General features: G+C 37.0%; 1 protein-coding gene across 1 annotated transcript in view; it reads left to right on the top strand.

Moving 5' to 3' along the window:
• Positions 1 to 3,559: 3,559 nt before the first annotated feature.
• Positions 3,560 to 13,704, top strand: part of Arhgap15 (Rho GTPase activating protein 15) — a 229,172-nt gene continuing 219,027 nt past the window's right edge. The window contains exon 1 of the mRNA XM_059259133.1: positions 3,560 to 3,683. Within this exon, the coding sequence (XP_059115116.1) occupies positions 3,560 to 3,683 (124 nt within the window). The remainder of the gene's footprint in view (positions 3,684 to 13,704) is intronic.

The raw sequence follows: 13,704 nt of genomic DNA on the forward strand, positions 1-13,704 counted from the left end.
TAGAATGGTAGTAGATGACCATCATCCACACTGTGTGGCCCTTCCCTCCATTACTACTGTGGGAAAGAAGTGCGGGAGAGGTACCAGGGAACTCCTCAGTGGCTGGACTGGGTATAAGATGTGTGTTGAGCTAATGTTTACTGTCACACAAAACGCTATTAACTAAAGATCCTCAGAGAAAGCCCACTATCCTAACACCTTCCAAAACCCAAGACCCCAGCACCTATCTGCCTTAGCACGAATTAAATCTCTCAGCTGGTTAAGAACCGTGTTTAAAGGTAGGGCTGCTCGCCTCTGTGCTCTGTGTGCTGAGACTTAAACTGCATACTGTTTTGATTTTTTTTTTTTTTTTTTTTTAAGATTCTTGGTCTTTGAAAAATATTCTATTGAGCCTCAAAGAAAATATCACCATCAGTGGAGAAGTAAGAGGAAAACATAAAGGAAATGTACTTTATTTTCAGAGACCCCAGAAAGCATGTGCAGCCAAGCTAACTTACATGGAGGTGACAATATACAGAATTAAGAGAAATTCCTGTTCTCCTCTGTAAATCAGATTAACTGCTTTAGAATTCAAACCATATCTCCTTCAGCTCTTTTCATTTTCAAATAAAATGTTTAAATGGGAATGGAAAAAAACTGCTCATTGGCTTAACATAAATCTTCAAACTGCAGGAAGTTTCACCCTCAAAAAGTAGTTAAATCTCTGAGGAAAAAGAAAAGGCTGAATTCTATTTTTCATAAATGATGGATTATTGTACCACACTGTGTATTTTCCAGTAAAGTGTCCTTTTATTTGCACTGTGTGATTACAAGTTTCTAAAAGTATGTGTGGGGTCATTGGGTGCTGTGGGAAAATGAAAGGAAGACTGTTCTGTGGGATCAGTAGTGAGATCAGAAGCGAGCTGTCCTGATTATCACAGGCATGTGTTTAAACTTTGCTTTCCTTAATTGCTTATGTTGTATTTACTTAAAATGAACAATTTGGCAAGTTCTTCTCCCTTGACAACAGAAAAGCATAAACTGTTTTATAAGTTTGGCTGTTAAAATCAGATTTGTAAACCACAATATTCAAAGGCTTTTACTGCCGTTTGCAGGGCCCCGGGATGGACCTGTCTTCGTAGCCAGGCGTTTCTTACATTTTTATTTTGTATTTATAGCACTTTCTTTCAAGTTATTTGGTTAATAAAAAGTATGCTATATATTACAGTCTTCTACTGACTTTAACGTCTTCATAACTCCCCTTAGAACAAAATGACCAAAGCAAGGATGGCAAAGGCCTTGCAATCTGATTTGTCTAAGGATGATTATTTATGACTTCAGGAAATGCAAGCTGACACTCAGAAACATCATCATTATAGGCACCTTTGGAGAGTTTGTCTCTGTTAAAAACTATGTAATCCTACCCATGATGCTGTTAGGATGTGTAAGAACGAAAGAAGATAAAACATTTAGAAACCTATTTCCAATTCCCTTACAATCCAGTACACCTTACAGACATTTCTCACATGTGGAGCCAGATGGTGGTATGGAAAACAATATAATATATATATATATATATATATATATATATATATATATATTATTAAGAATACTATCTCTGGAATATCTAGGGGGTTCCAAAAAGATATAACTCACTATATAATTATTTTTATAATGTAACATTTGTAGTGTGTGTTTGTTTGTGTGTGTGTGTGTGTGTGTGTGTGTGTAAATTTGCAAAGTACTTTCTAGTCACATCATATTTATGAACTCTGTAATAGCAGACAAAATACACTGCCTGGTCCTACAGTTTTTGACACCCTGTCATGGGAATTGCAAGGGTTTTGAGGTGAGAAAAGAAATGGAAACCAGCATCTTTGGTAACATGGAAAATTTTAATTCAGTTGTTCCATACAATTACCAAGGTGGACTTGAGAATGAAATCTCCCCAAGACATGTGGTTTTGAAGGACATTAAGTGTTCTTTAGCCTCATACACAGGAACTCAGACCTGGAACCTTTGATTACCGTATGTTTTAATATATATAGTTAAATATTTATAATAGTTAATGCTATAGTATTACTCCACCATTCTCCCCAGTATTGTATTAACTATGGTATTAACTAGTCTTATTCATATACCACTGAGGTTCACTGCAATGGCTAGGCTGGAATGTAAGCTGTTCTCTCCATGTGCTGATGAACCTTTTACCACCAAGAAAGGAGAGTTTAAGTGTGCCATATTAATGTCCCAATTAGTTTAAGCAATAATCCTCAAGCAAGGACAATTTTGCCTCACTCCAAGGTACATTTGGATATGTCTAGAGGTATTTTTGATTGCCACCCCGATGAAGAGGTACTGTTGGCAACCTACAGAGATTATGTAAAAAGTCCCTTATAGCTACAACAAAACTCACCTATCCTAAAACACAGATAATTGAAAACTGTTCATTTCAGGTAAAATTAGATATATTATGATCTTTTTCTATGACAAGCATTGGTCTCAGTTCTATATAACACCTTATCTCAGGTCTCAACCAATTTTTTAAATTTAATTTAAAAAACGAAACTCATCATTCTGTCCAACTACCAGGTAGGCAGAATCATCACCTCCTTCTGCCTTCTCAGCTGGATGCTTCATTCTTGCCTGGCCAACTGAAGTTTTCTCCTGCCTGGGGTCCAAGCTGCATCCTTCCGGAGGATGCAGATATACCCTTCCATGACTGATTACAGGATTTCTCACCCTCTGAGCAAAGCAGATTTTAAAAACAGACTGCGCATTTTTGCCGATAATTGGGTTAAAATAGTGGAGACAGAGCTAGAATATATCTTATCTCACAGACATATCAAATTGCCACCAGTAATTAATAATAACAGCCTGTGAATACCGCTGGACTGTAGGCTCAACGGAAGCCCAGAGCTTATGGGTTACATTTGTCATTGAATTCACAGCCCTCAATATGGAGTGTAATGATCAGAGGCTTTTGTTTGGGACTGAGTCTGACACACACTTGACTGAGAATAGAACTAAGATCTGAGGGCAGAGGAATTAGAGGAATGTGGAAAATTCTGAGGCAAATTTTATGAATTTGAATAAGAATTGGCTGCATCCCAGGAAAAGAAATCACATGAGTTAATATAAAAAAGAAGAGTAACAAAATCATTTCGGCATGCAAAACTTTCAAAACAACACCTTATGTAGATAGAGCATGTAATCAACATTAATTGAAATTAACAGAGCTAAAGCAGTCCTCCAATTTAGGTTCCTTCTCTCCGGCTGTAATTTAGATACAAGGAAGCAGAATTCTCTAGAGGAAGGTTTCTATGTTAAACATAAGGGTGTGGAAATAGAAATGAATTGTAGCTAGCCCTTTTCTCTTGGCACATTGGGTAACGCTAGCACAATGCTTTCGTGTGGACAAATTTTATTCCTCCGGCCTACCTAGACAGAAGGGCCCTGGTTGCCATCCAGGTGGTCATTCTGTAATTTCTCTCACACTTGTTTTTACACAAAGTAATAATCATAAGCAAAATTGTAGAAAAATTTTTTTTTAAATATCTGGCTTTGTTTTTAATCCTTAATGTTCCGGCTACATCACAGTGCTTCTGATACAAGTGACAAAAACCGTGTGAAAAGCAGACTGAAGAAGTTCATCTCCCGAAGACCTTCTTTAAAAACTTTGCAAGAAAAGGGAATCATTAAAGGTATGGGACAGTGTAGTTTTCGTGGGTTGTTCTGTAACAGAAGAAAATACAGTTGTCCAGAAAAATGACCCTTGAGTAAATAAAGTTGGTGGTGTGAGATTATAGAGAAAAGAAATACCCAGAGTTGGCCTCAGAGGACTCAGCCTCTGCACCAGGAGCAGAGAAGTGATATCCTGGGAGATGGCCCATGAGAATGACAGCATGTTCCCATGGGCCTGTACTGTTTATATCTGTCGTTCCAGCATACTTAATATCAGTAGCCCTTTTCACTGTCAAATATGTCCTGATTTAAATAACGGGATCTAGTCACTGAAACCAGAGTTTTAGAGAATGGTAGGAAGAAAGCCAGAGGATGAAGGAGATACCTCTGCAAATATGTCTCAGGTAGAGAAAAAAAAGTCCTAAACCGTGGAAGCAATGTATTGGAAAGACAGTTCCAAGTATTACAATAATCAGAATTCAGGCTTTGTATCTGCGAGTTAATCCTGTTGACAATGTAGAAGGGAATTTCCTGAACCTCAGCTTCCCCATGTGTTAAATGGGAATCATTACACACAGCTAGGGAGGACAGTCAGCACCCGCCAAGTCAACTTCATTGAGTAACCTTCAGTCAGTTCTACCATTGAGTCTATCCTATAGTTAATCCAATTTTAGAAAGACTCAGGTATAAGTTATCTGTCTACTTAAGAGACATAGAAAATTCATTAGCAACTCACACAATGCCAACTTCACCTAAAGCTTAATTTTTGTGTGTGTGACTGCAGTAAAACGGACAGCTTCTCCATTCCATGGTAGGATCTGGTTCCAATCACGTGAGCAAACTCGCCTCACCAGCGCCCTCTAGAATGGTCTGAATTTGCAGCCTACGAGCCAATGCAAATACAATTGCTCTAACTGATGTATGCCTGCTTTCCTATCTGGAGCCCCATTGAGGTCTCATCATCGCTCACCGATGAGTCAGTATTCATTAGCAGAGCTATGGAAAATCTATGTGTAATTCTGATTTGATAAGCTTCCATTGTTGTCTTCAGTGGCATCTTTTTTTCCAAATAGAGATCAAGTTATGCAAATGTAGTCACTTCCTGGCTTGTTTCAATTTTATCTATGAACTTTTCTCAAGGCTTTCACTGAGATTTTTTTTTTCAGCTGGATAAATGGCATTAAACCAATTTTTAAAAGTATCTGGTGAGTCAAATACAGCACTTCAGCACAATTTTCATAGTTAAGACAGAGTTAGGAGAGAAGGTAAAATCAAAATTTTAATCAGTTAAGAAAAATTACGTTAAATAAAAGATGAATAATTAAACTGCTAATTTCACCCAGCAGGGCAAAAAAAAAAAAAAAAGAAAGAAAAAAAGAAAAAAAGAAAGAAAGTAAACTCTCTCAGGGGGAAGAATATTTAAAAAGAGTGCTAATGTTCTCTATAAATGAATCTATGATGCATTTTTAAGGAGTGTTTGTGTTGCATTCTTTAAAGTGACCTTCTAGATGTGGAGATCAGACCCATAGCCATAGTGGGGTGAGCTGTCCTTCTTCCGTTTTGACTCTCCAGACTCAGAGTTGATTTGTCAGGGCCCTGACCACTTTTCAGTGTTTGCTCTCTTATGTACTGGTTTCCAAAGGTAGAGGGAACTGAGCTCTGACTTTAACCAATCCTCACTGAACACCACTGTGAGGACAGAAGCCAGTGCCTTGTAAACTCTGGTGCTCAGTGTGATGTCCACAAAGCACACACAGTCACAAGCCTTTATGCAAAACCTATGCTTTTGAACCATGGAGACCTGGCAGGATATGATTGCACAGGCTGAAATCTGGATCTGGAAAGCCTCTTGATGTGGAGGAATTTTGTAATTTTTTTAAAATATAGCTATTGAGAAAAATACAGTGATACCAAATATAACGGTAAGCCACAGATAACCTCTGAAACTGCCCAAATGGATTTGCATTGCCTAGGGGAGGAAGGGGCCCTTTCCAGTAAGTTTATTAATGAGCTGTACACTGGACACACAACTTGAATCAGTTTAATATGTAAATGTGAGCAAAGAGGTGCATGTTAGAGTAGAAGGTGTGGCTGCAAATAACTGCAACTCATTTATGGAACTGAATAGCTCTTTAGTTTCATCCAAGTTTCTCTGTTGTAATCTTTCAAGTAATGGCATTGGATGTTCATGCATAGGAATCATTTGGGTTTAGAGCTTTTAGAAAAGGTAACAATTATTTGGTGTTTGGGCTTTTGTTGCTTTATTTAGGAACAACCAATGTTTCCTGATATGAAAAATAATAGAGCTGTGTAGTTAGTGCTTCCTGATATTAAAAAAAATAATAGAACTGTGTGCTTATAAAATTGTTTTATTCATCTTACTATGGAACCCAAATGAAATTAATACCAAATATTGCTTCTATGTTAATCATTAGTACATGAATCTACTTGAAGACTTAAAGATAACAGAGGAATCTCAGAATGTGTGGTGTTAGACAATGTTTCTAGCTCCACTCCCACTTTGCTCTTAAGGGAATGTCACACTGGTTTCTATTCACAGAACTTCTGGAGGTGAGCTCCATATCTGTGTGATGGTTGTGTGGGTGCAGACTTGTTCGCTAATATCTTTCACATCTTCAATGTTGACTAGTCTGTCAGAATCTTTTGCATCTTTAATGTTGTAGTATCTTGCTTTATCATTCTCAAAGTTCTTGAACAATGCCATGGCTGATGGGTCCCACAAGGGATAATGCCCTTGTTTCCCAAGGTTGTGTTTCACCCGTTAAAATCAATCTGATTTTTTTTTAAATTGTGACTTTTCTGTGCAGCTCCCACTCACAACAGTTATTCTCTTTTTTCTTGTCTTGGTAACTTTGCTTTTGTTCCATCAACTTCTTCCTCATCTGTCTCTACCCCCCTTGCTTTTCTCCTTTGGATATCTTCTAAATTCATAAAGCATTCTCAGCTTGGAATGCTGTCTCATTACCTTCTGGTTTTGCTCTAAGTGTTCTGGGTTGTATTTGTTCTCCTGCAAACCTCATGATTACTCCTTCTTATTCTAGTCCCTTTGTTATTATATGAAACAGGAATCATTAACTCATTTTGAAAACAACTTCAATATAGCTACCATTTGGAGGGTTTGTTTGATTGTATGTTTGTTTTGAAAGAAGACCTCAGATTTCCACCAACCCAACTGGGGCAAGGGTTTGTATTTGTTTGGGGTGTGTGTGTGTGTGTGTGTGTGTGTGTGTGTGTGTGTGTGTGCAAGTGTGTGTTGCTTGGGATCAAACCCAGAGCCATGTTCATGCTACAAAAGCACTTTATTACTAAGTTCATCTCCCAGCTAATGCCCATATACTGTACCAGTAGTTCAGTTGGATATAAAATTCCACTGCTTCTACAAGATAGAATTAAATGCTCCACTTTTATAATTGTTCACCTTTATATAGTAATGGTTACTTTTTTGTCTCTTAAATTAAAATCATTCAGTATTTTGTGTTTAAGTTTTATAAACAAGATAATGTATATAGTTGACAACACTTGTCTAATTTATTCTGCTTAGCACTTAATCCCGAGGATAATGATTCCTTTCAACTCTGAAATGCTCTTCTCTTAGTTTGGGTGTTGACACATTCCTCCCACATGTGTCTTGGTCCTCTCTGAGTTCTTGTCCTCACTGTTAGATCACAAGAATGAATTGCTTTTCCAGTCTTACTTTTTCTCCTAGTCTGAAAGAATTCTCGGTCTTATTCTTTATATGTTTGGCAATAATTCTTTCTCTGGACTTCTTTCTTCTTTTTCCTCTGTTCTTTTTGCATATCTCATTCTCTTCCACATCATGAGAATAAACTTGGCGCTCACTCGGCGACAGTCACTAACAGCACTTAGCGCTTAGTATGTTTCTTTTCACTGATTTTAAACTACATATATGTGTATGTTTTTTCTTTAACTTATATCAAGACATAAATTGGAATTTTTGTTGCTTTGGAATTTTGATGTTTTAAATTTTAAAATATTATCTTTCATTCTTGGAGTCATTCATTTCATTTGAGTCCTTCTGTTTACTTATTTCATGGTATTTCTATCAAATCAATTATTTTGCTCAAATGTCTGGCAAATCCCTTAGGAAGGCAAGGACACTGAGCACACCGGTTTCAAGAAAAGTGAGCTGAGAACTTGGGCTTGTCTTTCTAATTCTCTTTAGTGTGTGTGTGTAGTCTTTATTTGTAAGTTGACATGTGCTACTTTCATTCCCAGTTATACTCACTTGCATCATGTCAGTTGACTGCAGGGACATTTAAGTAATTACCCACACAAGCACAACTAATTGTTTCAAATTGCTGTCAAAGAAGAAAATGTCTTTGAAAAGTCGCAGTATTTTGTAAAATATATCAGTTACTGAGAAATAAATATTCACCATTCATACTGCAAATACAAGTCAGTCCTGTGTTTCCGAGGTGTGGCTATGAATATTAAAACAATTGAGTTAAAGAAAAGTATTTTTAAATAATTTTGTAGAACTTCTAGATGACAGAATAACCTTATTATCACACTGTTAATTGCAGAAAAATCTATCTGAGCATCAGTACAAAGCAGCTTTCAGTAGAGACATGTTCAACTTTGCCACCTCTCACTATGAGGCTGAGAATAATTGTATTTGGATTTATACACTAGGGTGTGGGTCCGTCATTACTTGGGCATGAAGCACTCTCACAGCTTCCACAATATGCACTAATGTGCTTAAAAATATCTTATAAATCTTCTTTTCTTCAAACTTCTTTATGGCTTATAATTGAACTGTGATCCTTATATGTGAGCTATGTCATGATTTAATATTAGCCAAAATTAATAGCCAACCTTAAGCTTCTTTATCTTGGCCTACAAGCTTCCTGGTTCCTTTGCGTTAATAGGTCCTGGGCAGTTTCTGTTATTTAAAGGCTCTTAGGAGTAAATGTATTGGTAATAGAGTACCACGTAGATAGCTTTTGTTCAATAATAAAATTTGGGTTACCATAAGAAATGAAGAAATTCTGGAAATCATGCACCTGGGTAGCCTATGTCTTTTAACAGCCTGTTAACCAGGGAGGAAATGATCAGGTCTTATGGGATATTAAAAACATATCAACTTTGGGACAATGAAAGAAAATGAGATCCAGAAAGGGAAATACCTAGTTAGGTAAGAGAAAAAACAATGAACCAGTTTAACAAATTGGTTTGCTTGTGGTTCAAGGACTTATTTTCTTGTGGGAAGAGACTTTTCTTACGGATATTAGTAGAATGTAATAATAGTTCAGAATATAACATATATGTATATATACATATTCTTCCCTCCAGATCCATGAGCTTGGGTTTGACCAAAAAATGAATTGAAAATGTTAGAGAAAAGTGGTATTTGGCTTTTAGTCAATGATTTCCAAGCACCATTCCCTGACAGAACACACTGTTATTATATATAGAATTTAGACATATATTCTTTAGGGCTAGTAGAATTCTAGGACCAATTAGGAATATTGTATTTGATTCTTCCATCTGGAAGACTGTCAGGTTTCTGTGAAGTAAGAAGCAGAGAGGCTGAAAAGATGTCTCAGTAGCTAAGACCACTGGGTGTTCTTTTGGAAGACACAAGTCCAATCCTCAGCACCCACCTGGCGTCACTGCAGCTCCAGGTGATCTGACACCTTCTGGTCTCTGAAGGAACTGCACACTTGTGGCGCGCAGACATGCAGGTAAGCAAAGCACCCATACACATAAAATAAAAATAAATAAAATTTAAAAATAAAAGAAGTTGAAGAGGAGGACCAAAAAAGGAAGCACTAGTAGATGGTGTTGTGCTTGGCTTCATCCTGTGAATGTATGCCATGCTTTAAGCATACACTGTTACACTAACTCAAAATGTGTATGGGTATACATCTGTGTATATGTGTTTATGATCAAAACAGCCCATCAATGCACAACCCAAAGTGGATAACACTCTCCAAAGCATATTCTTGACTAATTGTAGATGACCAAAAGTCAGGCCGATCGGCTATTTCTTTCAGGTGTCAAAAGGCTGCTGCGCAAGTAGTTTGTGAATATTTTTGGGCCTCTCATCATATCTAAATCTTTCCTCTCTGAAAAGACATAAGGCCTTTGTCAGCACTCAGAACCCCCTTCCCACCTTCCCATGGCCTCTGTGGACCTGTGAACAAGATCCAAAGCCAGTTCTAAATACTGAGTTTTTCCCCTATAGTTTTTATAATTCTACTCTCCACACAAAGTGTTAGTTGCTGATTTCATTTTCTTAAGTTGCTAATTCCAGGAGATTGAAGCATAATTTTATCCTGATCTAGAGAAGGAACAAATATAGAAATAAACGTTTTATATGCAGCCAGGCAGATGAATTCACCACATATCTGAGAATTGGGGTCTACCCTGTCCTTATGCATGATATAAGTAAGATTTAAGAATCTATAGCATGTGTATGTTGAGTGTGTCTCTAAAAATCACCCACACCAGAGCTCTCACAGCAAGTATCTCATCAGGGACAATGTTCAGCAGATGTGCTAGACTGCTACAAGCAAGGAAGTATCGATGTCAACATTTCATCTTGACATATCCTAAGATTAAGGGAGTGTTCTCAGTATCCTTTGCCATCACTGACAGTTTGGCTTAGAAACACCCCCAAATTCATATCTATAGTAAATCACTGTATCTATAATAAATCAACAATACCCTATAAATTTCCAAAACAAAAATAAAGAAATTACATCACTATTTTTCTAAATAAAGTAACTTTCTTCTGTTTTATTGCTCTACCTTATTAATGATTTAAAATTAACCATCCTCAAGACAGGTGTAGTGTGCTTGCTCTGGGTCCCTGATGCTCTGGAGGCTGTTATAAGAGGCTCATTTCAGCCCAGGTGCTCAAAGCCAGCCTGGCCAACATGGTGTGAACCAGCCTTAAAAGAAAATTCAGCCGGGGTGGTGGCGCACGCCTTTAATCCCAGCACTCGGGAGGCAGAGCCAGGTGGATCTCCGTGAGTTCGAGGCCAGCCTGGGCTACCAAGTGAGTTCCAGGAAAGGCGCAAAGCTACACAGAGAAACCCTGTCTCGTAAAACCAAAAAAAACCAAAAAACAAAAACAAAAACAAAAGAAAATTCATCAGCCAGCCCCTGTTAAATTCATTCATTAGGAAAACAGTCCCAATTGCAAATGCTCTTTTCCTGCATTTTTACTTTTGTCTGTAGCAGGAAGTCAATATGTTTGATCAGAATTTGATTAATCACAATTATCTGTCTCTCCATGCCAGCCAAACTGCAATGTGGAGAGGTGTATCTCTCAGATATTCTTTGAAATGATCTGTGTTGCTCCAAGTATGTACTATCAAAGCATTTTCTGGGGCAACAGATCGGAAAACATAAACTTTATGTAGTATTGCTCCTCCTCAGCTATGTCTCTTTAATATGTTCTTTCTTTTTGAAGATAAAAGTACATAAAAGAGTTCTGAGAAAGCGGCTAAATGTCATAAACACCCTGCACTCCCTCCCCCAGGGCTCCATCGCCCAAAAGTTAGGAATGGTTTGATGGAAGTGGTGACTGCCTTGATCTTGTTGGAATACTCCTCCTTCAATGTCATCTTCTGTCTGCAGGAGGCAGACCCTGCCTTGCAGTCACTCCTGGGAGGGAACGAGGTATTTCTGGCAGCCATGTTTTCCAAACACAACATTGAGACACATGGCCTGACAGTGACATAATATTTAAAGTAGAGGCCGTGCTCAAAGATCCAGAACACATGGTTATTTTCCTATTAAAAAAAAAGCGACCATTCGAGACACTTTCTAGATTTTTAGTCACAAAAGGCACATTCCCTCCTCCTTTATTCCCATTTTGAAAAACTTTACATACAGATCCCCAAAGTAACCAGCTTTCCCTTAAATGTACTTCTTAGGGTGCTTGAAAGCCAGCCTGTTGATGACAGAGCTGAACTCTTAGCCATCAAGAAAGAAATGCAAAGCAGACTGCCGAGCATATTATGAATATATTGCTCTCCTTAAAGTGGCTAGCTGGTTTTTCACACTGGAGTATTGACTAACTGTCTGTGCTTGATGTATGCTTTACCAGCCTGTGCCGACTTATGGGTAGAGCTTAACTTGTTAGCTCTGCTTTTGCAGCCCATTCAGAATAACTACAGATGCCTGGAGATATTAAAATTGACTGCTCAAATGGACTCAGTGTGGGAGTTTCATTGGTTTTAAATTGATAACAGCTGAAAGAGTGCATGATTAAAATGTACATGGGCATAGGACATATGAACTCTCAGGAAGAGACTCCAATACTGTGGGAAATGTTTTTTTTCTTTCTTTTTCTACTATAGTTACTTTCAAGCAATCTTTGTCTAAATTTTAAATTGTGCAAAAATACTCAGGAGCTTAAAGAAGAAATAATTCTTCATAAAATGAGTTATATTTTGTACAGTAGGTTTCTAATCTGTAGGGAACGTTTAACTTAAATAGCTTTCCATAAGGTGGTAATTGTGTCTATTTCCCAGACATTTGAGTTAAATAACCTGTATAGGAAGCATAAACTGTCATAATAGAAGGGTTGGAGTGTCTTGTATATCTCTTTCTTTAACTCATAAAAGCCAGAGGCCCTAAGTGCCTTATCTCAGATAAGTTAAACAAAACCTCATCCTCACTTCCTTATTTCCCTGGGAAATGTTATTATTGTTTTCATTATTTAAAAACATGTCTTAAATATCTTTCTTCTCAAACAAGAAAAAGAGAAGAATGTAGAAGAGGAATAGGGAAACTTTTCCTTCCTCCTAAAATTAGCTACACCTTACACAAAGCAAGTTCTATTAAATGTGTTTTTACAATTTAATAGTAGCTGGGGAAAAGACCCAGTAAAGAAAAGAATTCAGAAGTATTTAAAGTTTATAAGAAATATCTGTTTATAATACATGCCTTCTATAACATATTTTTCTGAGAATCCAGGCCTTTTCTATACAATTCTCTGCCTTAACTATGCTCTATATTCAAATATCTCTGCTATCTTACCTTTGATATTCCATTAAAAATGTTACACACATTTCATAGAGCTAACCAAGAAAGGATTTGAATCTGCTGAGAAAGTATAAAGCTGAATAATGTATACCAATCTCACTTTACTATTTTGAGATAAAAATCTAAATCACTGTACCCATTAGCATATTCCCAATCTCACAGCAATTATTTGCCTAGTTTTAAACAAGAGTTTAAAATACATTGGGTAATAATTTTAGTAGAAAATTATATGTTAGCTCAGACATGCAAGAAAACCAAACATAAATGATGTCCTAATTCAAGAAACAAAATAAATCATGAATGTTTTGGTTGATATGTGTAAGAAAATCTGTTATGTATTTAATTCTTAAACTTTGTTCAGAAGTATAATCTTGGATACTGTTTACTTCTTGAATTTTGCCCAAATTATAATCTCTACAGCTGGACAAAATCATTAAATTGCCTAGCTTGACACCTTTCTAAGATGCACACAACTGTTGGATTGTGCTTTTGTTACGGTAGATACTTTGTGCAGATAGTCACCCAAGAACCTACCACCAAGACTGGTGTTTCCATAGGACATGATGCCCTTAAAAGAAGAGCAAAAGACGAATTCCAATTTCTTTCAATGGTTGTTGAGCTCCAATACTTTAATGATTTTCTTATCTAACCATATTAGACAGGAGGAAAATTTTAGAGGAGATGTCATCCAAGTTAAACACATGTGAAAGCCGTTAACTAGAATATATCACTTCTAACATGTCCCTTTGAACTTACAACTCAAATTCATAGGAGAAAAAGAAAAGATAGAGTGGGAAAAGACCTAGCCTTAGTTAACCTCACAATGAAGAAATCTATCACATGACTAGAGGCTCAGAAATAAAAAAGTAGATGGTCTGAAAATAATGTCCAGAGGATATCTTAATATCTTGAAGTTCCAAATAAGCTAAATGTCAGAAAAGCCATTACCCCTGAACTCCCTCATACATATTCTTGTGAAGGGCAGGACACTGTGTACCT

This window comes from Peromyscus eremicus, chromosome 4 (genome assembly GCF_949786415.1).
Source record: "Peromyscus eremicus chromosome 4, PerEre_H2_v1, whole genome shotgun sequence".
NCBI lineage: Eukaryota > Metazoa > Chordata > Mammalia > Rodentia > Cricetidae > Peromyscus > Peromyscus eremicus.